Source organism: Pseudophryne corroboree, chromosome 3 (assembly GCF_028390025.1).
Source record: "Pseudophryne corroboree isolate aPseCor3 chromosome 3, aPseCor3.hap2, whole genome shotgun sequence".
Taxonomy (NCBI): domain Eukaryota; kingdom Metazoa; phylum Chordata; class Amphibia; order Anura; family Myobatrachidae; genus Pseudophryne; species Pseudophryne corroboree.
The window spans coordinates 494,371,889-494,398,590 of NC_086446.1; the positions used below are offsets into that span (position 1 = coordinate 494,371,889).

The following is a 26,702-nucleotide window of genomic DNA, read 5'->3' on the forward strand; positions in this document are numbered from 1 at the left end:
TTTAAATTTGCCAAAGTCTCAGTTAATTCCGACGACTCGGCTGCCCTTCTTGGGCATGATCCTAGACACGAAGCTTCAGAGAGTGTTTCTTCCGGAGGACAAAGCTCTAGAAATACAGACCAGGGTCAAGGAGATTTGAGACCGACGAGTGTCGATTCATCAATGCACTCGAGTGCTAGGGAAGATGGTGGCGGCTTACGAGGCCATTCCGTTTGGCAGGTTTCATGCCAGGGTATTTCAGTGGGACCTGCTGGACAAATGGTCCGGGTCTCACCTACACATGCACCGGAAAATAAGTCTATCTTCCAGGGCCAGGATCTCTCTCCTGTGGTGGCTGCAAAGCTCTCACCTCCTAGAGGGACGCCGTTTCGGAATCCAGGACTGGGTCCTGCTGACCACAGATGCAAGTCTCCGAGGCTGGGGTGCAGTCGCGCAGGGAAGAAGTTTTCCAGGGAAAATGGTCAAGCCAGGAATCTTCTCTCCACATAAATGTTCTCGAGTTAAGAGCCATTTACAACGGCCTCCTGCAAGCAAGGAATCTTCTTCAGGGTCTCCCTGTCCTGATTCAGTCGGACAACATCACAGCGGTGGTGTACGTAAACCGCCAAGGCGGAACAAGGAGCAGGGCGGCAATGTCGGAAGCCACAAGAATTCTCCGCTGGGCGGAACAGCACGTGAGCGATCTGTCAGCAGTCTTCCTACCGGGCGTGGACAACTGGGAAGCAGACTTCCTCAGCAGACACGATCTCCATCCAGGAGAGTGGGCTCTTCATCAAGAGGTATTTGCAGAAGTGACAAGGCATTGGGGAATTTCTCAGATAGACATGATGGCGTCTCGCCTCAACCAGAAGCTTCCGAGGTATTGTTTCAGGCCAAGGGACCCCCAAGCCTGTGCAGTGGACGCCCTGGTAACTCCGTGGGTGTTTCAGTCGGTGTATGTGTTCCCTCCGCTTCCTTTCATTCCAAAGGTGTTGAGGATCATAAGACAAACAAGGGTTCAGGCAATACTCGTCGTTCCAGATTGGCTGCGGAGGGCCTGGTATCCGGATCTTCAGGAATTACTAGTGGAAGATCCCTGGCCGCTTCCTCTAAGAGAGGACCTGTTACTGCAGGGGCCCTGCCTGTTTCCGGACTTACAGCGGCTGCGTTTGACGGCGTGGAAGTTGAACTCCAGATTTTAGCTCGGAAGGGTATTCCCGGGGAAGTCATCCCCACTCTCCTTAAGGCTAGGAAGTAGGTCACGGCGAAACATTATCACCGTATTTGGAGAAAATATGTGTCGTGGTGTGAAACCAAAGCAGCTCCTGCGGAGGAGTTTCACTTGGGTCGTTTCCTCCATTTTCTGCAGGCAGGCGTGGATGCAGGCCTGAAATTGGGTTCCATCAAAGTGCAGATTTCGGCTTTATCTATTTTCTTTCAAAAGGAATTTGCCGTCCTTTCTGAAGTTCAGACTTTCGTGAAGGGAGTGCTGCATATCCATCCTCCATTTGTGCCACCCATGGCGGCATGGGATCTTGAAGTGGTGTTGCAGTTTCTTATGTCTCACTGGTTTGAGCCTTTGCGTAAGGTTGAGTTGAAGTTTCTCACTTGGAAAGTGGTCATGCTTTTGGCTCTGGCGTCTGCCAGACGAGTGTCAGAGTTGGCGACCTTGTCTCACAAGAGCCCATATTTGATCTTTCATTCGGATAGAGCGGAGTTGAGGACTCGTCAACAATTTCTGCCGAAGGTGGTTTCTTCGTTTCACATAAACCAACCTATTGTGGTACCTGTGGCTACGGGTGCTGTGGCGGTCCCAAGATCTCTTGATGTTGCAAGAGCTTTGAAAATTTATGTCACCAGAACGGCTCTTACTAGAAAAACGGAGGCTCTGTTTGTCCTGTATTCTTCCAACAAGATTGGAAATCCTGCTTCTAAGCAAACTATTGCACGCTGGATTTGTAATACGATTCAGCAAGCTCATTCTTCAGCTGGGCTACCGTTGCCAAAGTCAGTAAAGGCCCATTCTACCAGGAAGGTGGGCTCATCTTGGGCGGCTGCCCGAGGGGTCTCGGCACTTCAACTTTGCCGAGTAGCTACGTGGTCGGGTTCAAACACTTTTGCTAAGTTCTATAAGTTTGATACCCTGGCTGATATGGACCTCATGTTTGCTCAATCGGTGCTGCAGAGTCATCCGCACTCTCCCGCCTGTTCTGGAGCTTTGGTATAGACCGCATGGTCCTTTTGGAGTCCCCAGCATCCTCTAGGATGTAAGAGAAAATAGGATTTTAATACCTACCGGTAAATCCTTTTCTCCTAGTCCGTAGAGGATGCTGGGCGCCCATCCCAGTGCGGACTGTTCCTTGCAGTTGTATTGATACTGGTTACTTATGGTTACACGTGGTTTGTGTTTCAGTTATGTTCAACTTGTTGCTGCTGTTAGTTCATACTGTTATCTGGTTTCATGCTACTCCAGTGCTACGGTATGTTTGTGGTGTGGGCTGGTATGTTTATCGCCCTTAGTTAACAAAAATCCTTTTCTCGAAATGTCCGTCTCTCCTGGGCACAGTTCCTATAACTGAGGTATGGGGGAGGGGCATAGAGGGAGGAGCCAGTTCACACCCAGTCAAAATCTTTTTAGTGTGCCCAAGCTCCTGCGAATCCCGTCTATACCCCATGATCCTTTTGGTGTCCCCAGCATCCTCTACGGACTAGGAGAAAAGGATTTACCAGTAGGTATTAAAATCCTATTTTTTGGTGTCGCTTTCTTCATAAAGTGACTGGGAACCCCAGTTAGTGTGCCGTGTCCCCTCGCATCACTCGCTTAGCACGCCATGCTTCACGCAAGGTGCCTGGATCGTAAAGTATGAAAAAGTTCAAACAAATGAAAGAAAAAAAAAGTGAAAACCGCCTGTCGACTATTTTCCATGCCAACCTATAGACCATGTCGACCTAATGCATGTCGACCAATAGTGGTCACCCCAAGTGCTGTCGACCTAAAGACCGGATACCCAGAAAAACAGCATCTGCAAATGTAGTCACATGTAAACCAATGCTGTCCACTACATGAAGTTTATGTACATACTCACACAAAATAACATTGGCCTCTATGTCCAATTACTTTTCCAAGTAGGCCATAGTAAAGGTTTTAGGGGGGGGGGGGGGGGGGGGGGGGGAAATATGTTGTTAAAATGAAAGAGGGGGAAGAGCCCAGTGTGATACTATGTATGTTTCACTATGAAACAGTAACACTTCATCATACTTTCTCTCTTTAGATGACTATGGAAAGCAGATTGTACTTATGAGTGTCATGCTGAGTAATAGCAGCTGCATAAATGTAGATGCTTCGTACGGTGCAAGCATTGCAGTTAGTAATAATTCTAACCATACATTCATAGTCGCTTAGTATTTTTTATCATGTTGCCTGCTGCAATATTACATTAATTAGCAAATTCAACAAAATACATCTTCATTAAGCAGCCATTATACGTAAGCTGCTCTTTTCAAACTCATATACAATAACAGTGGTGTTTTTGAATCACGAAACATTATAAGATCTCCAGGAGTATCATGTATAATACAACAGGAACCAATGTACTAGATGCTCAGTGCTGCAAGTCCACAACTACTTTTATCAACTGTCGTATCACATTTTGCATATTACATGTCCATACATATAATATGCAAAAATATCGGAGTCCTCCTCTAGTATAGTCTACAAAGTACTTTGTGTGTGTGTGATTGAGATATATATATATAGAGAGAGAGAGAGAGGGAGAGCAAACTTTCAAGCAGCACTCCCAGTAAGTGAATAAGGTCCGGTGCCCTCCTAGGTATATACCTGCATGTGTACTGTGATGACTTCTGCTGAGTGCCGCCAATACGCCGCTTTATATATATATATATATATATATATATATATATATCAGACATTATATATTGGCTTGGGGGGATAGCAGGTACCAGACATTATTGACATACATATACACAGTATATATTGATAATAAAGACATACCCTTTATACAGAAAGTGGTGGAACTGACTTCACTTTGTTGTATTAATGTTCTAATGATAATTATTCCTTGCAAGGTTGCTCTATGTTTCTCGCCTGTCGGCAGCAAGTTGCGGGTTCGGAGCAGGAAATTCCCTGCTGTCGTCAACTGTACTGCTATTGACTGGTTCCATGAGTGGCCACAGGAGGCGCTGGAATCTGTCAGTCTGCGTTTCCTCCAAGAAACAGAGAATGTTGAGGTGAGATACCAGCAAAGGTGTATCTCATGGTTTTGCCACGTAGTTGAAAATACTAGAAATGTGTGACTTCTTAATTTATTGTTATTTTATTTAACCTCAGGCACCTGTCAAGGAATCCATAAGTAAATTTATGGCTTATGTGCACATGAGTGTTAATGAGTTGTCGAAAAGTTATCTGACTAATGAGCGCCGCTACAATTACACCACTCCCAAGTCTTTCCTGGAGCAAATCAAGCTGTACCAGAACCTACTGAGGAAGAAAGGTAAAGAGCTTGCTGCAAAGATGGAACGTCTGGAGAATGGCTTAGAAAAGTTGAACAGCACCTCTGCCCAGGTGAGTGCCATACCCCACATAGCCTAGCAGTTGTTTTAGATACATTATGTGCCAGATACAGGAAATCAAAAAGAAAACACATTTCGGGTTACATGTAAAAAGTGTAAGTCTTAAGGGCGATATCTGCGATATGTTGGGGTAATCCACCTTTCTGGAGATAATTGTCACAATAAAAGTGATATATTGGCTCTCCCTATTGGCAATCCCAATCAAAAAGTCAGATCACATTGCTAGATAAGATTTTTAAATAGGTTTAAAAATCTGATTAATTGGGGCTTTGTTTTTCACCAGTACAGGGGCGGAAAGATCTCCGGTGGGTGTTTGTGCAGGTGAAGCGGCATTAGGGTGTCCATATGGCGAGTGTCTGCAGAGGGCTGTGCGGCAGGGGTGAAGGGTTGTCCAGCAGATGGCTGAAAGGTGTCCGGCAGGTGTTGGCATGGGAGGGAGAGTGTGTTCCCACTTTAATAATGGCTGTGAGCTGTCACTGGCTCGCACATGGTACTCACCATGTCATCGCCCCGCCCCTTGGTATGGATAATATTAGGGCACATACATTAGCAGTAAAAAAAAAAATTCATAGATTTTTTCCCTTATTTATTGATTCTCCAATCCAACATGTGCCCATGCATTGCTGATATTTTTTTTAGTGATTTGCAGATTTTTTTTCATCCAAATCATGAAAGTGCCCATTTTACTAGTAAAATACTAGTATAGGTCTGCAAATCTACTGATTGTCTCCATACACTAGCAAACAATTGGTCTGTGAAATCCAACATATTGGATAACACCATTTACCGATTCTGATTACTTTTGGGTGCGAATCGGCAGTCGGTGAACCCCATACTGTACATTGCAGATTTTTTTATACAATCATCTGTGAAATGCAGGATTACCCTAATTGATTGCTCATGTATGGTCCCCATAATACGCTGGACACACAAAGACCAAGCTGTTGTATGGAAGACTATGACAAAACAAAACACTAAGCTTTTTCAGTCAGTAAATGGAACATTGCACAGACACTAAAGGGAGTTCTACCAGCACAGAATTGGGGGATATTTACCTTCTTGTCATCAGTGCCCAGATCAAAAATAAATATATATGTCAATCTGGTTTTTTTGCATTTCCTATTTGAGGCTGCCTTTAAGATTAGTGAGTGGGTTTATGTAACCACCCACGCATTACCTGTGTCTCTAGTCTGAAAATGGACATTTCTTTTACCTTGTGTGATATAGATTTTAATCAGAGAGATGTACAAGTAATGTAGCAACATAATTGCTGGCAAACTGGAAACAAATGTATTAGTTTAGATGTTATTGGAAGTGCAGGTAATATATTTGTTAAGAGTCTGTTCCAAGACCCCTGGAGACTTTCGCCAGCCAACATCCACTCACTGTAATTGTTCTAACAATGCTGTAGTGCCATAAAATTAATCCCATATGACTTTGTTCACTTTTAATCTCTGATTCATACATGCATACAGAGCGGTGCGGCCGCAGCTAGGTAGGAGTACACCTCTCTCATTTCTCCAAATTCTCAATTTCTCAGTCTCCAGAGGTTTAAAAATAAGTTCCCTGAGCAATTAAAGTAAATTTAGCTTACAACTCATTTTCCTTATAGAAGTATTATAAAATATACCAGGTTCCTTCCAGGATTCGAAACCTGAACTGTGATCTTGGATTCATTCCTTAGATAGATTAGTGAAGGGGGGAGAGATTGGGAGAAAAAATTGCAGACTAACCTACCTTTCTGCTGCGGGGTACACTGGGCTCCACAAGGATAGACATAGGGGTGTAGAGTAGGATCTTGATCCGAGGCACCATCAGGCTCAAAGCTTTGACTGTTCCCAGAATGCATAACGCCGCCTCCTCTATAACCCCGCCTCCCTGCACAGGAGCTCAGTTTTGTAGTTGGTGCCGCAGATAGCAGGCACATAACAGAGGGGCTGCTCCGGGCAGCCCTGAGAAGAGCTTTTTAGAAGAAAAGTGAAGACTTCAAGGGCAGCAGCAGTGTGTATATGTCTTTTGACATTCACTGCTGCAGCTCCATCTCTCCCCAGCGGCGCTGTACACTCCCGAGCCCTGGTTGCCGGGTAACTACAGCAGGAGGCTCCGGTTTTCTTCCATGGTCAAGCACACACGACGGGGGTACTCGGGGATCGCGTGGCCGCACTTCGGGAGGTGGTGAGTGGGTCCCGCTTGCGGGACCCGTACTTTATCGCGATCCGGTGCGGTCAGTGGCAGGCGGGCCGCGCGCGCTGGCGGTGGACACTGTGGCAGTACAGGCGATCCCACTAGATCACCAGGGCATGGGTACAGGTCAGGTTTTCTCTTAAAGCCATTTTAATAGTAGCCCACAGTACCTGGTGGTTTTGCCAGCAGGGGGATAAGGCTTAGACCTGGAGCCCCTCCCACAGCCCCAGGGCGCCATTTTCCGCAAATGTTCCCGCCCTGGAGCTACATATCTGTCTTTTCCTCACTCCCTGTCAGTATCTGGGCGCCATTTCTCTCAGCTACACTGTTCCTGGGTCTGCTTGGGCAAATCCTCCTGTGTAAAGCCGCCTGGTTGTCAGCGCTGTGACTTTACATGACACTTAAGTATTCTACCTGCCTATTAGACAGTGTTAGTTAAGAAAGAGAGTGCATTTAGTCAGGGTTTTCTAGTACAATTACCCTGTGATATACATCCAGTTCTTACTGTGCAGTGTTATATCTATTGACTACATAGCTATATCAGCTGGTCCAGTGCAGTATTATTGTTGGTAATAACCTCTGCATTGTATAACTGTGACTATATTGTGTGTGCATTAGCTTGCTGAGTGGTTTCCATTTCGTGTCTCTCACTCAACTTGCTATCCCTATATTCTATAACCTGAGGGGGCTTGGTGCATCAGGTCTTATAATAATATCGGATATTCACAAGATATACTCTAATACGTATTTTTCTCTGTGATTTTAGTCACAGTATCTCTCCTGTGTCCCTGCTTGTGCTGACTACACTGCGCAGGGGTTTGGGTAAGAGATATTGTGCTGCTGCCAATTGTACTGTGTTACCTGATACTGCAAGTTATATCATGTCTGCTTCTGACGGTAACGGTTCTGGGGCGGAACACACTGCTGGTGTTGCTGAAGCCACAGATCCATATGAGGAGAATATAGCAGCTGTGGGTTCTGGTTCTGGGGGCTCCTTGCCCCCCAGTGGAACTGTGGCAACGGAGGTCCATAATGACCCACCGTGGGCTGCTTTTTCCACGCTTCTGCATACGCTAGTTAATAAATTAACACTCCCTATGGGACCCCCTATGCCGGTACAACCCTATGTGGTCCCTGCAGCTATTCCGCCGTGGGTGGACAATTTATCTGCTCAGTTGAAGAAGTTGAACCAGTTCCTGACTACTAAAAAGTCTGACCCTCGCTCGCCTAAGTCCAAGGGGTCCTCTAAGCGAGCTCTTATCTCCTCACAATCCACTGCTGTCACTGACAACTCGTCTGATGAAGATGGCACTTACACTGACCCCACAGATTCTGACTCAGATACTGCTGATGGGGAGGGTGGTTCACATGTGGATGTTCCTGATCTTTTGGAGGCTATTAAGTTGATTTTACAGATTACGGATGATCCCGAGCCATCCGTCCCTCCTGAGAAACCAGATAGGTTCAAGCGTCAGAAGGTGGTTAAACAAGTTTTTCCTCACTCTGACCACCTAGTGGATATACGTCAGGAACCCTGGGAGAACCCGGGTAAGAAGTTTGTGCCTCAAAAGAAGATGCTGGCTCGCTATCCCCTCGCGACAGAGCTGTCTAAAAATTGGAAAACACCTCCTCCAGTAGACTCACATGTGGCTAGGATGGTGGTTTCCTCAGCTCTACTTGTCACTACCGTCACGTCTCTCAAAGACCCTACGGATAAACGTGTGGAGGGTTGTCTAAAAGCGATTTACACCCTCACGGGTGCTGCACAAAGGCCCACTATTGCAGCAACATGGGCTGCAGAGGCTATTGCAGCATGGGCCTTGGAGTTAGAAGCTGAAATCTCTTCTGACCATGCTAGACAATGCTTGTCATATATTGTCACAGCTTCTCGCTATGTTAAAGAGGCGGCTTCTGATGCCGGTATCCTAGCAGCTCTACTACATCAGTCCTGGCTCGACGGATTTTGTGGCTGAGATCCTGGTCTGTGGATCTGGACTCTAGAAAAACCCTGGAGGTACTCCTTTTCAAGGGAGATATCCTGTTTGGGGAGGACTTAAATAAGATTGTGGCTGATTTGGCTATGGCCAAAACCGTCTGTCTGCCAAGTACCGCTCCTTCTGTCTCGAAGGCTAAAGGTACTTCCTTTCGCCCCTTTCGTCCTTCAGGTAAAGCAAAAGGTCAGGCGTACAACAAGCAGGCCCGCACTTCCAAACCTGGTAAGCCAAAGCCCAAAAGAGCCTGGACGGCCCGTCAGCCAGCTTCCAAGACCTATAATCCTACCGCATGACAGGGCGGGCCTCCCTCTGGGGGATCACAGGGTGGGGGGCCGGCTTCTAGGGTATACCCAGGAATGGTTGAAGACCACTTCAGATGCCTGGGTACGGGAAGTCGTCACTCAAGGTTACGCCATAGCCTTCAAAAACCGACCCCCTCATCGATTTTGCCGGACAGACGTCCCGTTGGACCAGACAAAGGCAAACACTCCACATTCGGTGGTACAGACCCTCCTGGATACAGGAGTCGTAGTACAGGTGCCTCTTGCGCAGAGGGGCCGGGATTACTATTCTCCGCTGTTTCTAGTCCCGAAACCGAATGGGTCCTCCCGGCCCATTCTCAACCTCAAGGCATTGAACAGGTTTGTGAAGGTTTCCAAGTTCCGTATGGAAACCCTTCGCTCTATAGTTCTGGCCTTGGAACCTGGGGACTACATGGTCTCCCTGGACATACAGGATGCTTACCTGCATATTCCTATAGCAGCGTCACTTCAGCAATACCTTAGGTTTGCGATTGTCAACCTCCATTACCAGTTGCGGGCGTTACCTTTTGGTTTAACTACAGCTCCGCAAGTCTTCACCAAAGTTATGGCGGTCATGACGGTGGTACTCCGCCGTCAAGGGGTCAGGATATTGCCGTATCTGGACGACTTGTTAATCCTGGCAAATTCCCCAGAACTTCTCCTATGTCCTCTGGATATGACTGTCCAGTTTCTACAATCCCACGGGTGGCTCATCAACTGGAAGAAATCTTCCCTGGTCCCTGCTCAGATCATGGTGCACCTGGGAGCGCTGTTGGACACTCACAACTAGAGGTTGTTCTTGTCTCAGGAGAAAGTCCTGAAGCTTCAGGACAGGATTCATTACTTCCTTTCTCGTCCGCAAGTGTCGAAACATTCGGCGATGCAGGTGCTGGGCCTCATGGTGTTAGCATTCGACATGGTGGAGTATGCTCAATTCCATTCTCGCCCCCTCCAGAAGCTGATTCTAGCCAAGTGGGATGGCCTGCCTCACCGGATCAGGTCTAACATGATCTCATTGACACCGGAGGTCCGTCTGTCGCTGCTATGGTGGCTCGAGAACCGACAGTTGTGCAGGGGCCGTACATTCTGGATATCCAACTGGGTCCTGTTGACGACAGATGCCAGTCTAAGAGGTTGGGGCGCAGTGCTGGAGCAACACTCCCTTCAGGGTCGGTGGACCAAGGAGGAATCTCTCCTCTCGATCAACATTCTGGAATTGCGGGCGGTCTTCAATGTGTTGAACCTGGCCCAGCATTTAATTCAGAACCATCCTGTTCAGGTACAGTCGGACAACGCCACCACAGTGGCTTACATCAAGGTGGCACTCGAAGCCGCTTGGCAATGAAGGAAGTCTCACGGATTCTACATTGGGTGGAACGCCATCTACCGGCAATATCGGCAATATTCATTCCGGGAGTCCTGAATTGGGAAGCGGACTTTCTCAGTCGTCAGGACGTGCATGCCGGCGAGGGGGGCCTCCATCCAGAAGTGTTTCAACTACTAGTGGAAAAGTGGGGCCTTCCAGACGTGGATCTGATGGCGTCTCGACACAATCACAAGGTTCCGGTCTTCGGAGCAAGGACAAGGCATCCTCAAGCAGCATTCGTGGATGCGCTGGCGGTGCCGTGGAGGTTTCGGCTGCCGTACGTGTTCCCTCCGGTGTCACTCCTGCCCAGGGTAATTCGGAAATTCAAGCAAGAAAGAGGAATTCTGCTTCTCATAGCTCCAGCGTGGCCCAGACGGCACTGGTTCTCAGACCTGCAGGGCCTATCGTCAGAGCGTCCAATTCTACTTCCGCAACGCCCAGGCCTCCTCGTTCAGGGCCCCTGTGTCTACCAGGACCTAGCCTGGCTGTCTTTAACGGCGTGGCTCTTGAAGCTTCCATCTTGAGGGCTAAAGGGTTTTCTGAGGCGGTCATTCAAACTATGTTGCGGGCCCGGAAACCGGCTTCTGCTCGGATTTACCATCGGGTTTGGCATTCTTACTTTGTTTGGTGCGCATCTAACCATTATGACGCTTCCAAATTTAGTATAGCAAGCTGTTGGCCTTTGTTCAGCGGGGCCTGGACTTAGGCCTGCGTCTGGCCTCCCTCAAGGTTCAAATATCTGCCTCGTCGGTGTGGTTTCAGTGAAAGATTGCGACCTTACCTGATGTGCTTACCTTTACTCAGGGCGTGTTGCGTATCCAACCTCCCTATGTCCCGCCTGTGGCTCCTTGGGACTTGTCGGTGGTTTTGGAGGCGTTTCAAGAGTCTCCGTTTGAACCTCTTGGTTCAGCTGACCTTAAGTGGCTTTCCCTTAAGGTGGTGTTTCTGCTGGCTATTGCTTCAGCTAGAAGAGTGTCGGATTTGGGTGCCTTGTCTTGTAGTTCCCCATATCTGATATTTCACCATGACCGGGCAGTTCAAAGGACTCGTCCCGGTTATTTGCCTAAGGTGGTTTCTTCGTTCCACCTTAATCAGGAAATTGTGGTACCGGCCTTTGTCTCTCCTGATCTGTCTCCCAAAGAGCGGTCTTTGGATGTGGTACGGGCTCTCCGTATCTATGTGAAGAGAACTGCTTCTCTTAGGAAATCTGATTCTCTCTTCATTCTGTTTGGGTTTCACAAACGGGGCTGGCCTGCACACAAGCAGACTTTGGCCAGATGGATTAGAATGGTGATTGCACATGCTTATGTGAGGGCTGGTCTGTCAGCTCCTTCTCACATTACGGCCCATTCTACTCGGTCTGTTGGACCTTCTTGGGCGGCCCGCCGTGGTGCGACCCTTGAACAATTGTGCAAGGCTGCTACGTGGTCCTCTGTGAACATGTTCATAAGGTTCTATACCTTTGATACTGCCACTTCCCAGAATGCTTCCTTTGGACGCCGGGTTCTTGTGCCCACTACAGTGCGTCCCCTCCCATAAGGAACTGCTTTAGGACATCCCCTATGTCTATCATTGTGGAGCCCAGTGTACCCCGCAGCAGAAAACGAGTTTTATGGTAAGAACTTACCCTTGTTAAAACTCTTTCTGCGCGGTACACTGTTCTACACAAGGCACCCACCCTGACGCACTTAGCTTCTTTGGGTTGGTGTGGCATTAGCCGCTGACACTTCTGCTGTCGTGAGAGTGTGATGTATGTGGCTACTAACCGTTGTCGTCTCTTTTCCTGCTACTGCATTGGGCTGGTTAACTAAAAACTGAGCTCCTGTGCAGGGAGGCGGGGTTATAGAGGAGGCGGCGCTATGCATTCTGGGAACAGGCAAAGCTTTTCAGCCTGTTGGTGTATCGGATCAAGATCCTACTCTACACCCCTATGTCTATCCTTGTGGAGCCCAGTGTACCTCGCAGAAAGAGTTTTAATAAAGGTAAGTTCTTACCATAAAACTCGTTTTTTTTGCTTTCTATTATAATAGCTTCAGGGAACGAGTCTCAATTTTGAGCAACGGCAGCCCTTGTTGCAATAAATATGTTCACATATCAGCTCACCTCTTGTGAGTTAGTCACTGACCTTGGCAGCTAGATTGAAAACTTTGCTCCACAGATTTGACTGATAAGGCATTCCCAATAAATATGCATAAAGTTGCCAATTTAGTTGAAGTCTGCCAAAGGAATTTTGATTGGGTGGGACACATTTTATGCAATCTGACAGGAGTGAGATAGATTCTATCCATTAATCTGCATCTCTGAATGATTAAGTCATTTGGACATTGGCATAAATATCCTGCCATTGTTTAGTCGTAAATAACCTAATCAGATCTGCTTTTCATTGAAGTTGTGGGAGAGGCTAAGGGGTTTATTCAATTAAATTCGAAATTGCCGTCTTGTCGAAAAAGCGTCAGATTTCGACTTTTTCATGTCGGAAGGGGTTCCGACCTATTCAGTCTCCAGCATTTTTATTCGACAAGTCGGGGAATTCGACTTGTCGAATAGTATGTGAATTGGTGGTATAGCTGCCGATTCGCGTACTTCTGAGGGAAATGGGGCCAAATTCGACAGGTTTTGGCCCCATTTCCGACCATCTCCGTTCGACTTAAGAAAAAGTCAATCTGAGATGAGGGACCTGAGAGGGGGGAGAGCCGTGGGCAGACGGGGGAGAGCCGCGGGCAGACAGGGGACAGCAGCGCTACTGCGCTGCAGGAGGATATATCATAGCCAACGCTCACGGCAGCGTCCACCTGGCTCCAGCAAGTGAGGTCCTGCTTGCTGGAGCCAGGTGGACGCTGCCGTGAGGTCTGGCGGCTGTGCCACATCCTCCTGCAGCGCTGCTGTCCCCCGTCTGCCCGCGGCTCTCCCCCCTCTCCGGTTCCTCATCACAATTCGACTTTTTTAAAGTCGAATTGAGTTGGGCATTGAATAGCCCTTGTCGGATCCATTCCAGCAAATGCATGTCGGATCCGACCTTAATTGAATATACCCCTAAGGTCAATTGAGCGCTATTAAGGGGAGGGAATATATATATAATAAAAAAATGTAAAACAAAGAAAAAAAACAGGAACAAGCTCACCGCTATATATAAACTCGATAACTGAAGGTGAGACTATAAGTTTCACCAGCATGCCATTATTCTTAGGCAACAGGAAAAGGCCGAAATAAGAAGGTAGGTAGAATATTACCACCCCGGACAACTTGTTTAAGGATAAATCCAATGGTAATAGTGTCGATAGAATAATCTGAAAATTCCTAGTAGGGGTCACCTGTCAACCACTCCCCTTATAGGGTTATAAAGCACATGAAAAAACTTCTGGGCACAAGTATAAGGATCCTACTCCTTCAGTGGCTGCAGTGTGTGTGTGGAATACATATGTAATCCCGGCTGACAGGATGCCGGCTGTCAGGATCCCAACAGCAGCATCCCGGCAGGTAGAATCCACGCTTTGGGCCTAGTGGCTCGCTGCGCTCGCCATAGGATATATTCCCACTTGGGTGGTGGCGTTGACCCACCAATCGAGTGGGAAAACCGGGCTGTGGTCATGCTTCCGACCGGCGGCATTTCTCTGGCTGTCGGGATTACGGCGTTGGTCTTCTGAGCGCCGGAATCCCGACAGCCGGTATATTAATTGCATCCCAATATGCATGTTGGTAGAATCATTTTTCACACAGCACCCCTCCATTCTCCATTCCTCAACAGAAAAACAGTATCTGCATTAGAATATAAAAAAAGGGGTAGTGAAGTACGATTGCATTAAATTAATGAACACCAGAAATTAACATAATTTGAATTAACAACAATTTACATATCATAGATTGCTTGGCTGAAATCCTCTGCATTTTAAATACCCCACTCACTGCTTATAACCTGTATTCACCTGGTCATCTGTCGGATAACTGCACCACTCAAGGCATGCCGTCAGACCTTGTAACATCAGCCCTTATGGCGTCATTAATTTCCCTTTCATCAAGACCACATATTACAGGTAAACATGGTTATTTGTAATATGTGGTGGTGGGGAAAGAACAAGCAAGCCTCCTGTATATTGACCTTAACATTGCATAAGTATTGTATCTAGAGAATGTCCCGTTAATAATGTGCTGAATTTAACTGTTGAATCCGCCGGAATATAAATGCTGTTTTTATATATATATATATATATATATATATATATATATATATATATATATATATTGTTCTAGTGGTAAATCAGTTGCGCCTTCAGTGTTCGTGAATAATACGTTGCAAATCCTTAAGTGATAGTTAAAATATGCGTACCAGACATACGTGGAACAGTCGCCTTATTTAGGGTGTCTTTGCATCTGGATGTTCCTTACTCGTACTGACTCTCCGTTCCCATCCGTCCAGATGTTGGTGTGGAGTTTGTACGTATATGCAAGACAGTGTATCAATATACTGCTCTTAGAAAGTGACTTGGTGCTACTTTTGTGCAAAATTTGCAATAAAGTGAATATGTGCAGAAGAAGTGCTGTAAGTGTTTGTTTAAAAATATATAAAAATGAATATATTACTGGCAGTGTGCTGATTCCCTTTTTTCTTAGGTAATGTGCTTAAATACCATTTACTAAGGGTGCAACACCATATAGTTCAGTAATTCAGAGGAGATCTAGAGAGGAGGTATATTGATATGGGGCACTTACATCTAAAGTTGCAATAAATTAAACGATGCTGCCGTCATTCCGTCATCAGACTTAAATACCTTAAAAAAAGTCCCATGCGGGAAGGAAAAGCCTCTGATAGTGTAGTATTATTTAAAAAAACATTTTAATAATACATGAAGCGACAAAAAACATATAGATGGACCATTGACCCCTGAGGAAGTCCCAGAGATGAACTAAGGGACGAAACGCGCTGGACACCTACCGGCACTCCGCTCCTATCTGAGGAAACAACAGATAAGCTTATATGTATTTCTAAATTGTACGAGTCCATCTATATGTTTTTTGTCGCTTCATGTATTATTAAAATGTTTTTTTAAATAATACTACACTATCAGAGGCTTTTCCTTCCCGCATGGGACTTTTTTTAAGGTATTTAAGTCTGATGACGGAATGACGGCAGCATCGTTTAATTTATTGCAACTTTAGATGTAAGTGCCCCATATCAATATACCTCCACTCTAGATCTCCTCTGAATTACTGAACTATATGGTGTTGCACCCTTAGTAAATGGTATTTAAGCACATTACCTAAGAAAAAAGGGAATCAGCACACTGCCAGTAATATATTTATTTTTATTCATTTTTATATATTTTTAAACAAACACTTACAGCACTTCTTCTGCACATATTCACTTTATTGCAAATTTTGCACAAAAGTAGCACCAAGTCACTTTCTAAGAGCAGTATATTGATACACTGTCTTGCATATACGTACAAACTCCACACCAACATCTGGACGGATGGGAACGGAGAGTCAGTACGAGTAAGGAACATCCAGATGCAAAGACACCCTAAATAAGGCGACTGTTCCACGTATGTCTGGTACGCATATTTTAACTATCACTTAAGGATTTGCAACGTATTATTCACGAACACTGAAGGCGCAACTGATTTACCACTAGAACAATTTTGAAAACTAAGTTCCCTTGGGAATTGGACATTTTGAAATCTGGTTGCGACACCATTTGTCTTGGGAGTGTTTTTTAACTAATTTATTAATTTGCTAACCTTTGCACCAATTCACGTGTAATTTAAGATCTCCCATCTCAGGGATATCTGGTTATAGAATATTCAGGTTGTAGCGCTATTTGCACCTTTTTGTACACATATATATATATATATATATATATATGGGTGTGGTTCATCAAATCGACAGTATCTAGGTTGACCACTATAGGTCGACAGTCACTAGGTCGACATGGATGGAAGGTCGACAGGGTTTCTAGGTCGACGTGCTAGGTCGACAGGTCTAAAGGTCGACATGAGGTTTAAATTTTTTTTTGGTGTCGTTTTCTTCGTAGAGTGACCGGGAACCCCAATTAGTGCAATTAGTCCCCTAACATGGTGCATTCGCTCCGCTACCGCTTCGCTCGGCACAGATTACCATTCCAATCGTAGTCCACGTGGATCGTTAAGTATGAAAAAATAAAAAAAATATATTTTTTTTAAAAACTCATGTCGACCTTTAGACCTGTCGACCTAGAAACCCTGTCGACATTCCATCCATGTCGACCTAGTGACTGTCGACCTACAGTGGTCGACCTAAACATTGTCGACCTAGACAGTGCCGACCTTCAGACCGGATCCCATATATATATATATATATATATATATATATATATATATATATAGCTATGATAATACATTTATATAAGCAATAACTCTCTTTGAACAAGTTACTGCTCCTAGGCCTGGAGGGGTATGGGTCATTAGGTCGACCACACTTTGGTCAACAGTCATTAAGTCGACCACTGTTAGTCGACATGCATTAGGTCGACATGGTCACTAGGTCGACATGAACAAGGTCGAAATGGAAAAAGGTCGACATGAGTTTTTTTACTTTTTTTGGTGTCGTTTGATTCATAAAGTGATGGGGAACACCAATTAGTGCATCGTGTCCCCTCCCATGGCTCGCTTCGCTCTCGCCATGCTTCGGGCAGGTTACTATTCCCAATCGTAGTCCACGTGGATCGTAAAGAATGAAAAAGTAAAAAAAAATGGGGAAAAATCGTTTGTCGACATTTTTCCATGTCGACATAGTACATGTCGACCTGCTGACCATGTTGACCTAATGCATGTCGACTAATAGTGGTCAACCTAATGACTGTCGACCTAAGTGTGGTCAACCTAATGACCGTATCCCGCCTGGAGATCCCTGCCACTCCAGACCTAGGACATATAATGGGATGCAGTCAGCCTTCCGGCACTGGGGATGCCAGTGGTCAGGTGATCAACGCCGGAATCCCGTCACCACTCAGAATCCCATTGCCGGAACACTGAACGCCAAAATCTTGTGGGTAAGTATCAGGGCCACTCTTAGGTTTGTTTTTTTTTTTTTTTTTGGGGGGGGAGTTTAGGTTTAGGGGATCCGGTCTGAAGATCGACAGTCACTATGTCGACAGGGCCAGAGGGTCGACAGGTCAAAAGGTCGACATGAGGGTTTTTTTTTAAATCTTTTTTTTTTACTTTTTCATATTTAACGATCCACGTGGAATACGATAGGAATGGTAATCTGCCCGAAGCATGGCGAGCGGAGCGAGCCATGCGAGGGGACACTGTGCACTAATTGGGGTTCCTGGTCACTCTACGAAGGAAACGACACCAAAAAAACATAATAAACTTTTATGTCGACCTTTTGACCTGTCGACCTAGAACATGTCGACCTTCTGACCCTGTTGACCTAGTGACTGTCGACCTATAGTGGTCGACCTAAATATTGTCAACCTAGACACTGTCAATCTAATGATCCAAACCCAGGTTTAGGCACTACAGTCTTAACCCCCCCTCCTCCGAGTCTTAGCCCTAGCCTCCACCCCCTGGGTCTTAGCCTTAGCCACCACCACAGGTGGGTTAGAGGAGGGGGCGGGGGAGGTGTAAATAAGTACCCCATTCTCTGTCGGCATTTTCATGGACGGGATGCCGGTGTCAGTCATGTGACCGCCGGCATCATGTATCACACCCCATATAGCAAACAATACAAACACTAAGGTGGCGCCTGTAGTGTTGTAAGTCTTGTACTCCTTCATTGGTCAAAATTGGCATATAGTAGGGGTCATTCAGTTGTGGTTGGAGTAGCTGTTGCTGCTGCTTACATAGAAGATGCAGAGATAGCACTAATATGGTAACGCAGCAAGAGGCGTCACAATTCCTGCATGCATTACTGATCCGAGCTGCATCTTAGGACATAGTATCAGATCATCTCCGACACTATCAGCTGACTGCCTGACCCATGGGGTCACACAAGCTGGCCACCACAGCTGCAACCTAGAGGCCAGGAAATCTCCATCCTCTGACGGTGATCCTGGCCTCTTCCCTTCCCTGCAACAGTGGAAACATGCCTGAGTTTGGGGAAAAGAGGGCCATCGCCACCCCCTTCCCGCCCCTAAATGGCATAAGACTAGCAATCACTGATAGGCTGATGCCGCTATGCACCTGTCATCGCAGGACCCATCTGCGCATGCACATAACGGGTCCTGCACATGCACAAAGTACTGGCAATTGCAGATGGAGCCACACTTATCGAGCATCGCTACATCGCAGACGGGGGTGCCCGGCACACCGGGGAGTGCGCAGAGATGCTCCCATTCACTTTGAATGGGATGTGTGCGCGTCTATGACGCACGCGCATCCCATTCGTCACCGGCGGCCGCCTCGTCGGGCGCACTCAGTCGCAGATGGAGCCATGATTAGCGTGGCTCCATCTGTAAATGTATTATTTTTAACCATTCTTTGGTCAAATGACTTGTGTGCTTTGGGTCTTGTTGCATGACCCACGTTCTCTTGAGATGCAGCTCATGGACAGATGTCCTGACATTTTTCTTTAGAATATTCTGGTATAATTCAGAATTCAATGTCCCATCAATTATGGCAAGTCGTCCTGGGCCAGATCCAGCAAAACAAGCACAGAATCCAGGAGAAGTGTGGAGACCCTACCCTACACAGGTCAGGCTCTCTTTGGGGAAGCGCTAGATCTCCACGGCTACAGCGGCTAAGTCACCTTTTCTTCCCTCAGCTACGCCTGCTCCGAAGAAACAGAGAAGCCAGGCCATCCAACGCCTCCTTTCGGGGAGGTAGGCCCAAGTCCAGAAAACCTGCTGCTGCAGGTTCCCGGGAACAGAAGCCTGCTTCAGGTGCACTAAAGTCCTCCACATGACAATGGACTGCACGCCCTGATGGTGGGGCCGGTGGGAGCGCAGCTCAGACGTTCAGTCATGTCTGGGTGTCGTCCGGCCTGGATCCCTGGGTGCGATATACGGTGTCCCAGGGATACAGGCTGGTATTTCATTTCTCTCCTCACCGATTTTCAATTCAGGCCTGCCAGCTTGGCTGGCAGACAGGACTGGCAGACAGGACTTTCCGGCAGGACGCCGTCCAGACAGTGGAGGCACAGGTTCTTGTGCCAGTACCAGCTCATATGCAAAACAAAGGTTTCTATTTGAACCTTTTCATATACCGAAACCGGATGGTTCGGTCAGACCCATTCTAAGCTTAAAAAAGACCCTTTTCTGAGGGAGTGCAAGTTCAAAATGGAGTCTCTAAGGGCGGTAATATTGGGAGAAGGGGTTTTCCTGGTATCCCTGGATATCGAGGATGCATAACCCCACATTCCGTTTTGGCCGCCGCGTCAAGCAATTCTCAGATTCGCTCTGTTGAACTGTCATTTTCAGTTCCAGGACCCGCAATTTGGCCTTTCCACAGCACCGAGGGTAATCATCAAGATGATGGCAAAGATGATGGTTCTCTGCACACAAGGAGTGAACATGATTCCATATCTGGACGTTCTGCTGATAAGGGCATCATCCAAGGAGAAGCAGTTGCGGTCTATGGCTCTCACGACCCATCTACTCATAGTCCACGTTGGATTCTGAACATTCCAAAATCACTTTGGAACCATCCAGGAGGTTGTCCTTTCTGGGATTGATCCTTGACACTGAAGTGTTGAGGGTGTTTCTTCCACAAGAAACAGCGTTGGTGATGCAAACATCGGTCAGGGATGTCCTGAAGACTGCCCGGGTGTCGGTTCGTCATTGCAATTGCCTTCTGGGGAAGATGGTGGCCTCTACGAGGCCCTCCAGTACGGAAGATTTCATGCTAGGGTTATCCTGCTGGATCTCCTGGACAAATGGTCAGGATCTCATCTCCACATGCACCATAGAATTCGTCTGTCGCCAAAGGCCAGGATTTCGCTCCTCTGGTGGTTACAATTACCTCACCTTCTGGAGGGCCGCAGGTTCAGGATTCAGGAATGGGTCCTTCTAACCATGGATACGAGCCTTCGGGGCTGGGGAGCAGTCACTCAAGGAGTAACTTTCCAAGGACGGTGGTTAAGCCTGGAAGCCGGCCTGCCCATCAACATCCTGGAACTAAGAGCTGTCTACAATGGTCTTCTTCAGGCAGCCCCTCTTCTAAGAAATCGGGCCATTCAAGTGCAGTCGGACAAAGTAACAACAGTGGCTTACATAAACCGACAGGGCGGAACGAAGAGCAGAGCGGCAATGTCAGAGGTGACAAGAATACTCCTCTGGACAGAAAAACATGCGTTGGCGCTGTCAGCCATCTTCATTCCGGGAGTAGACAACTGGGAAGCAGACTTCCTCAGCAGACACGATCTCCATCCATGGGAGTGGGGTCACCATCCAGAGGTGTTCAAGGAAATAACAGACCTTTGGGGATTACCCCAAATAGACATGATGGCCTCTCGTCTCAACAAGAAGCTTTGGCGTTATTGTTACAGGTCGAGTGATCCACAAGCAGTGGCAGTGGATGCCCCGGTGTCTTCGTGGGTATTCCAGTCAGTGTACGTGTTTCCACCAGTCCCACTCATCCCAAGAATCCTAAAGCTCATAAGGAGAACAAGGGTTCAAGCGATCCTCATTGCTCCAGACTGGCCGAGAAGGGCTTGGTACGCGGACCTTCTGAATCTACAGCAAGAAGAACCGAGGCCTCTTCCTCTTCGGGAGGACCTACTGCAGCAGGGGCCGTTCGCCTATCAAGACTTACCGCGGCTACGTTTGACGGCACGGAAGTTGAGCGCCTGATACTTGCTCGGTGGGGCATTCCGAAGAAGGTCATTCCTACCCTGATACAGGCTAGGAAAGGGATAACGTCTAAACATTACCATCGTATTTGGAAGAAATATGTCTCTTGGTGTGAATCCAAGAAGTTTCCTACGGTGGAGTTTCAACTCTAACGTTTTCTCCTCTTCCTGCAAGCAGGTGTGGATATGGGCCTGAGGTTGGGATCTGTGAAGGTCCAGATTTCGGCCTTATCCATTTTCTTCCAGAAACACTTGGCTGTTCTCCCTGAGGTTCAGACCTTTTTGAAGGGAGTTCTGCACATCCACCCTCCCTTTGTACCGCCTACGGCGCCTTGGGACCTTAACGTGGTGTTGCAGTTCCTCCAGTTGGATTGGTTTGAGCCTCTACAGGAGGTTGAGGTCAAATTTCTTACATGGAAGGCGGTCACGTTGTTGGCCTTAGCTTCTGCTAGACGCGTGTCTGAATTGGGGGCTTTATCTTGTAAAAGCCCTTACTTGATCTTCCACGAAGATAGAGCTGAGCTCCGGTCACGTCAGCAGTTTCTTCTGAAGGTTGTATTGGCATTTCATATCAACCAACCTATTGTGGTGCCAGTGGCTACTGAGTCCTCAATTACATCAAAGTCCTTGGATGTTGTAAGGGCTCTGAAGATCTAGGTGATGAGGACTACTCGTCACAGAATGTCGGACGCTCTGTTTGTCCTGTATGATCCCAAGAAAGTTGGGTGTCCTGCTTCTAAGCAGACGATCTCTCGCTGGATCAGGTTCACTATCCAGCATGCTTATTTTATGGCTGGATTGCCGTGTCCAAGATCTATTAAGGCCCACTCTACTCGTAAGGTGGGGTCTTCCTGGGTGGCTGCCCGGGGTGTCTCGGCGTTACAACTTTGCTGAGCGGCAACTTGGTCTGGGTCGAACACGTTTGCTAAGTTCTACAAGATTGATACTTTGTCCTCTAATGATCTGAAGTTCAGTCAATCAGTTCTGCAGGAGCCTCCGCGCTCTCCCTCCCATTCTGGGAGCTTTGGTACATCCCCATGGTACTAATGTGGACCCCAGCATCCTCTAGGACGTAAGATAAAATGGAATTTTGGTTACCTACCGGTAAATCCTTTTCTTGTAGTCCATAGAGGATGCTGGGCGCCCGCACAGCGCTTCATTTTCCTGCAACCGTTATCTGGTTCAGTACAACTTTGTTTAGTTATGTGCTGCATTGTTACTTGGTAAGTAATGTTTCAGCAGTTGCTGAGTGTTTCAAGCTGGTTAGCTTGAAGTGCCCTTTATGTGTGAGCTGGTATGAATCTCGCCACTATCTGTGTAAAATCCTTCTCTCGAAATATGTCCGTCTCCTCGGGCACAGTTTCTAGACTGAGTCTGGTAGGAGGGGCGTAGAGGGAGGAGCTAGCCCACACTCTCAAACTCTTAAAGTGCCAATGGCTCCTGGTGGACCCGTCTATACCCCATGGTACTAATGTGGACCCCAGCATCCTCTACGGACTACGAAAAAAGGATTTACCGGTAGGTAACCAAAATCCTATTTTTGTGACCATGCTCCTTGCCCATTAAGACATACCCCTATATTTTTGCCGCGCGCCTTCCCTATTTTAGTTATGAGGGGGGAGCACCAATTCTCTTTCTGGCACAGGGCACCAAAATGTCTGTTTGCAGCTCTGCTCAGACAGAATGAGAAACAAAAGAAAGGAGAAATGGAAATTCTGTTTGCCAATGTGCACAGGTCCTAAGAGCACAGTGGGGCATTCATTTCAAATGTTGCATTTGTAGCTTGTATATTTATTCCATTGGCAGCATTGTGCATCTAAATGCAGTTTCTGAATGCATTCAATTACTAAAATTTCTGAGGATGTTATGTAACACAGGTCTGGATTAATAAGGATATGTGAACACTTCCCATATTGACAAGTGCAATGTACATAATGACCTCACAAACAGCAGCAATGTGTCAGGCTCCCATTTTTATGCAATGTAAACGACCAATATTAAAAACAAAAGCACTCAAAAAAAAGGGCACCACATGTATACCTATAAACCAGCATGTTGTTTTAGAAATATTAGAATAAATTCTAATTAGCTGTTATCACAGAAAACATTGGTACATACTGTATGTAATAGGGTCCAATTTTGCCGGAGGTGCGGAATGCCGGCCGATCTGGGAATTTTTTTTTTGTTTAAAGCAGCGTTCATTTACAAGGCAAAACCATGCCTTGTAAATGATTACTGCTTTCAAAAAGAGTCTGAGATCGGCCGGCATCCCGCACCTCCGGCAAACTCGCACCCTATTACATATGCCCATTGTGTTGTAAAGCTATTAACCTGTCTATACAACACATATTTTTTTATCCTGAAAGGTGGATGATCTAAAAGCAAAACTTGCAGCACAAGAGGTGGATCTTAAGCAAAAGAACGAAGATGCCGATAAACTCATCCAGGTGGTAGGTGTGGAAACTGAGAAGGTGGGTAGAGAGAAAAGAGTGGCTGATGACGAGGAGAAGAAGGTAGCTGTGATTGCAGAAGAGGTCGGAAAGAAGCAGAGAGACTGTGAAAAAGACTTGGCCAAAGCAGAACCAGCTTTAATAGCCGCACAAGAAGCCCTGAACACTCTCAACAAGGTATATTTTTGGGGTGTATTCAACTGGTGTCGGATCCTTTCCGACGAAAAGGATCCGACATTTCAGTATTAGTGGCCAAATCCGACAGGTTTTGGCCGTTCCCGACAATGCCAATCCGACTTTTTTTCAAGTCGGATTGACATTGTCGGAAACGGGAGGCTAAAACCATTCGGATTTGGCCGTGAATCCAACAAAACACGTGGATCCGCGGCTAATCCGCCGATCTACGTGTTTTCAGATAAGTCGGATTTTCTGACTTGTCGGATAAACGCCGGTTTGATTGAATAGGTTGAATCTTAAATTGTCTGAAACTGCCATTTATCCGACAAGTTGGGAAATCTGACTTGAATTGAATAGACCCCTTTGTGGGGTATCCGGTCATTGGGTCAACCACCATTGGTCAGCAGGTCGACATGGTAAAGGTTGACATATGAAAAGGTCGACATGGGTTTTCAAATTTCTTTTCAGTTCTTTAAACTTTTTCTTACTTTACGATCCCCTTGGACTACGATTGGGAATAGTAACCTGTACCGAGCGCAGCGAGGCACCTTCATGCGAGGAGACACGGTGCACTAATTGGTGTTCCCGGTCACAATTTAAAAAAATAAAAAACTCAAGTAGTTGACATGAGGCTGACACAACTGGCTGCAGAAGTAAATGAGACGGGCAGTAGCATTTAATACAAGTTGTTGTGATGAGGGGACGGCCATAAATGGCGAGTGCTTTGGGTGAGAGATTTGGTGGCATCCATTGTGAGAAAGGGTCTGATTCTAGAGATATTAAGACACATGATTGTGAGATGTACTGGATATGGGGAGTGAAGGAGAGGATGGATCCAAGGATTACACCCAGAGTTGGGGCACAGTGGTAAGGATGGTATAGGTGAAGGGTCCTGGATGGGAGAGATTATATTATATGAACTTGTGGATATATATTTGCATTACTTGATTAATATGTCTGTTTTAGTATGCAGAAAGATTACCTTTTTAATTATAAAGGAGACAACATATTTTATATGATAAATGCATCTTTCACATTTATTTATAGCAGTGCCTAGATGCTATTCTATGTTCTGTATATGAGACTTCATTACAGTTTAAATTGGGTACAAATAGAGAAATGCAACTTTAGCATTTAGTACTAAAATTGTCATGCCACAACTCCACGCTTTCTCAAGGCTATCATAGGCCTTAAGTACACATACTCGTTGCTCCTAGCATACATGCTACTGACTTACAGCTGGTCACATCATGAGATTTATCCAGCTGAACACATGCATGTATATGTACTTTTTCATATGTGTGTCTTTTCCTGCTTTTGTTTATGGCACAAATATGGCCACCTGTACAAGAGCCCACTACAGATCAGTTGTCCATTGTGGGACCCTTTTGTGTAATATAACATGGTGGGAAGCCCATAGCCTTGTAGAAATACAGACCCAAACTAATCTTTTATTTTCCTTTACAGAACAACCTTACTGAGCTGAAGTCTTTTGGCTCCCCACCTTCAGCCGTCACCAATGTCACGGCAGCTGTTATGGTCCTCACAGCCCCTGGAGGTAAAGTCCCCAAAGACAGGAGCTGGAAGGCTGCCAGAGTGGTCATGGGCAAAGTGGACAGCTTTTTAGACACCCTGATAAACTTCAAAAAGGAGAGTATTCATGAAAACTGCATGAAAGCTATTCAGCCATACTTGAATGACCCAGAGTTCAATCCAGAATTCATTACATCCAAATCGCAAGCTGCTGCTGGGCTTTGTTCCTGGGTCATCAACATTGTGAAGTTCTTTGAAGTCTACTGTGAGGTGGAGCCAAAACGCCAAGCCCTGAACAAGGCTAATGCTGAGCTACAAGCCGCGGAAGAGAAACTGGCCACTATCAAAGCTAAAATTGCTGTAAGTTATTTTCCAGGAAACATAGTATATGGACATATAAACTTATAACCTATAGAGGAAAAAACACAAGGCCTAATTCAGACCTGATCGTAGCAGCAAATTTGATAGCAGATGGGCAAAACCATGTACACTGCAGGAGGGGCAGATATAATGTGCAAAGAGAGTTAGATTTGGGTGGGTTATATTGTTTCTGTGCAGGGTAAATACTGGCTGCTTTATTTTTACACTGCAATTTAGATTTCAGTTTGAACACACCCCACCCAAATCTAACTCTCTCTGCACATGTTATATCTGTCCCCCCTGCAGTGTACATGGTTTTGCCCAACTGCTAACAAATTTGCTGCTACGATTAGGTCTGAATTAGGCCCTATGTCCTTCAGTGCTACTCAGAATGTACACAAAGAGAACAATTTAAACCCATTGTAAAATTTCATGCCAATGTATTAAAGAGGTTTCCAGCTTAGAGTGGCTTGCATTCACTTATTTGTATATGTCCTTCTGCAAATTGTAATAAAATACTTTGCGTGATAATACATGGCAGAAAAGCAGAGTGACAACTCTGCTATTTTCTCTTCAGTAGCTACAATTATAGCTCTGGAAAACAAAAATAAAAAAAATAAAAGGAAGGTTCTTATCTAAACTTAGAAGGGCTATGCGCTAAGTAACTAAAATAACTCAAAAGGTTTAAGGCCAGAGACAGATGCACTAAGCCCTGGGGAGTGATAAAGTGGAGAGACATAAAGTACCAACCAACTGCCATGTCACAGGCTGTGTTCGAAAAAGTATAGTTAGGAGCTGATTGACTGGTACTTTATCTTCGTCCACTTTATCACTCTCCAAAACTTAGTATGTTTTTCCCATAAGTGAGGGTGGTGGACATTGTACCAAAATTTTGCTTAAATCATAAGGTGCTTTCCATATTATTACAGTATATATTACTTTTACTGACCCTTTACATCAAGTCCATGCAATGTAATGGTGGGCATGGGCACAGCCTGGCAGG

The 26,702-nt window shown here is 46.1% G+C and overlaps 1 protein-coding gene across 7 annotated transcripts in view; it reads left to right on the forward strand.

The window, feature by feature from the left end:
* DNAH9 (dynein axonemal heavy chain 9) overlaps positions 1 to 26,702 on the forward strand; it is a 1,014,643-nt gene that overhangs the window by 691,434 nt on the left and 296,507 nt on the right. For all 7 annotated transcript variants that reach the window (XM_063960955.1, XM_063960958.1, XM_063960957.1 and 4 more), the window contains 4 exons: positions 4,066 to 4,227; positions 4,328 to 4,561; positions 23,546 to 23,806; positions 25,274 to 25,699. In XM_063960955.1, the coding sequence (XP_063817025.1) occupies positions 4,066 to 4,227; positions 4,328 to 4,561; positions 23,546 to 23,806; positions 25,274 to 25,699 (1,083 nt within the window). The remainder of the gene's footprint in view (positions 1 to 4,065; positions 4,228 to 4,327; positions 4,562 to 23,545; positions 23,807 to 25,273; positions 25,700 to 26,702) is intronic.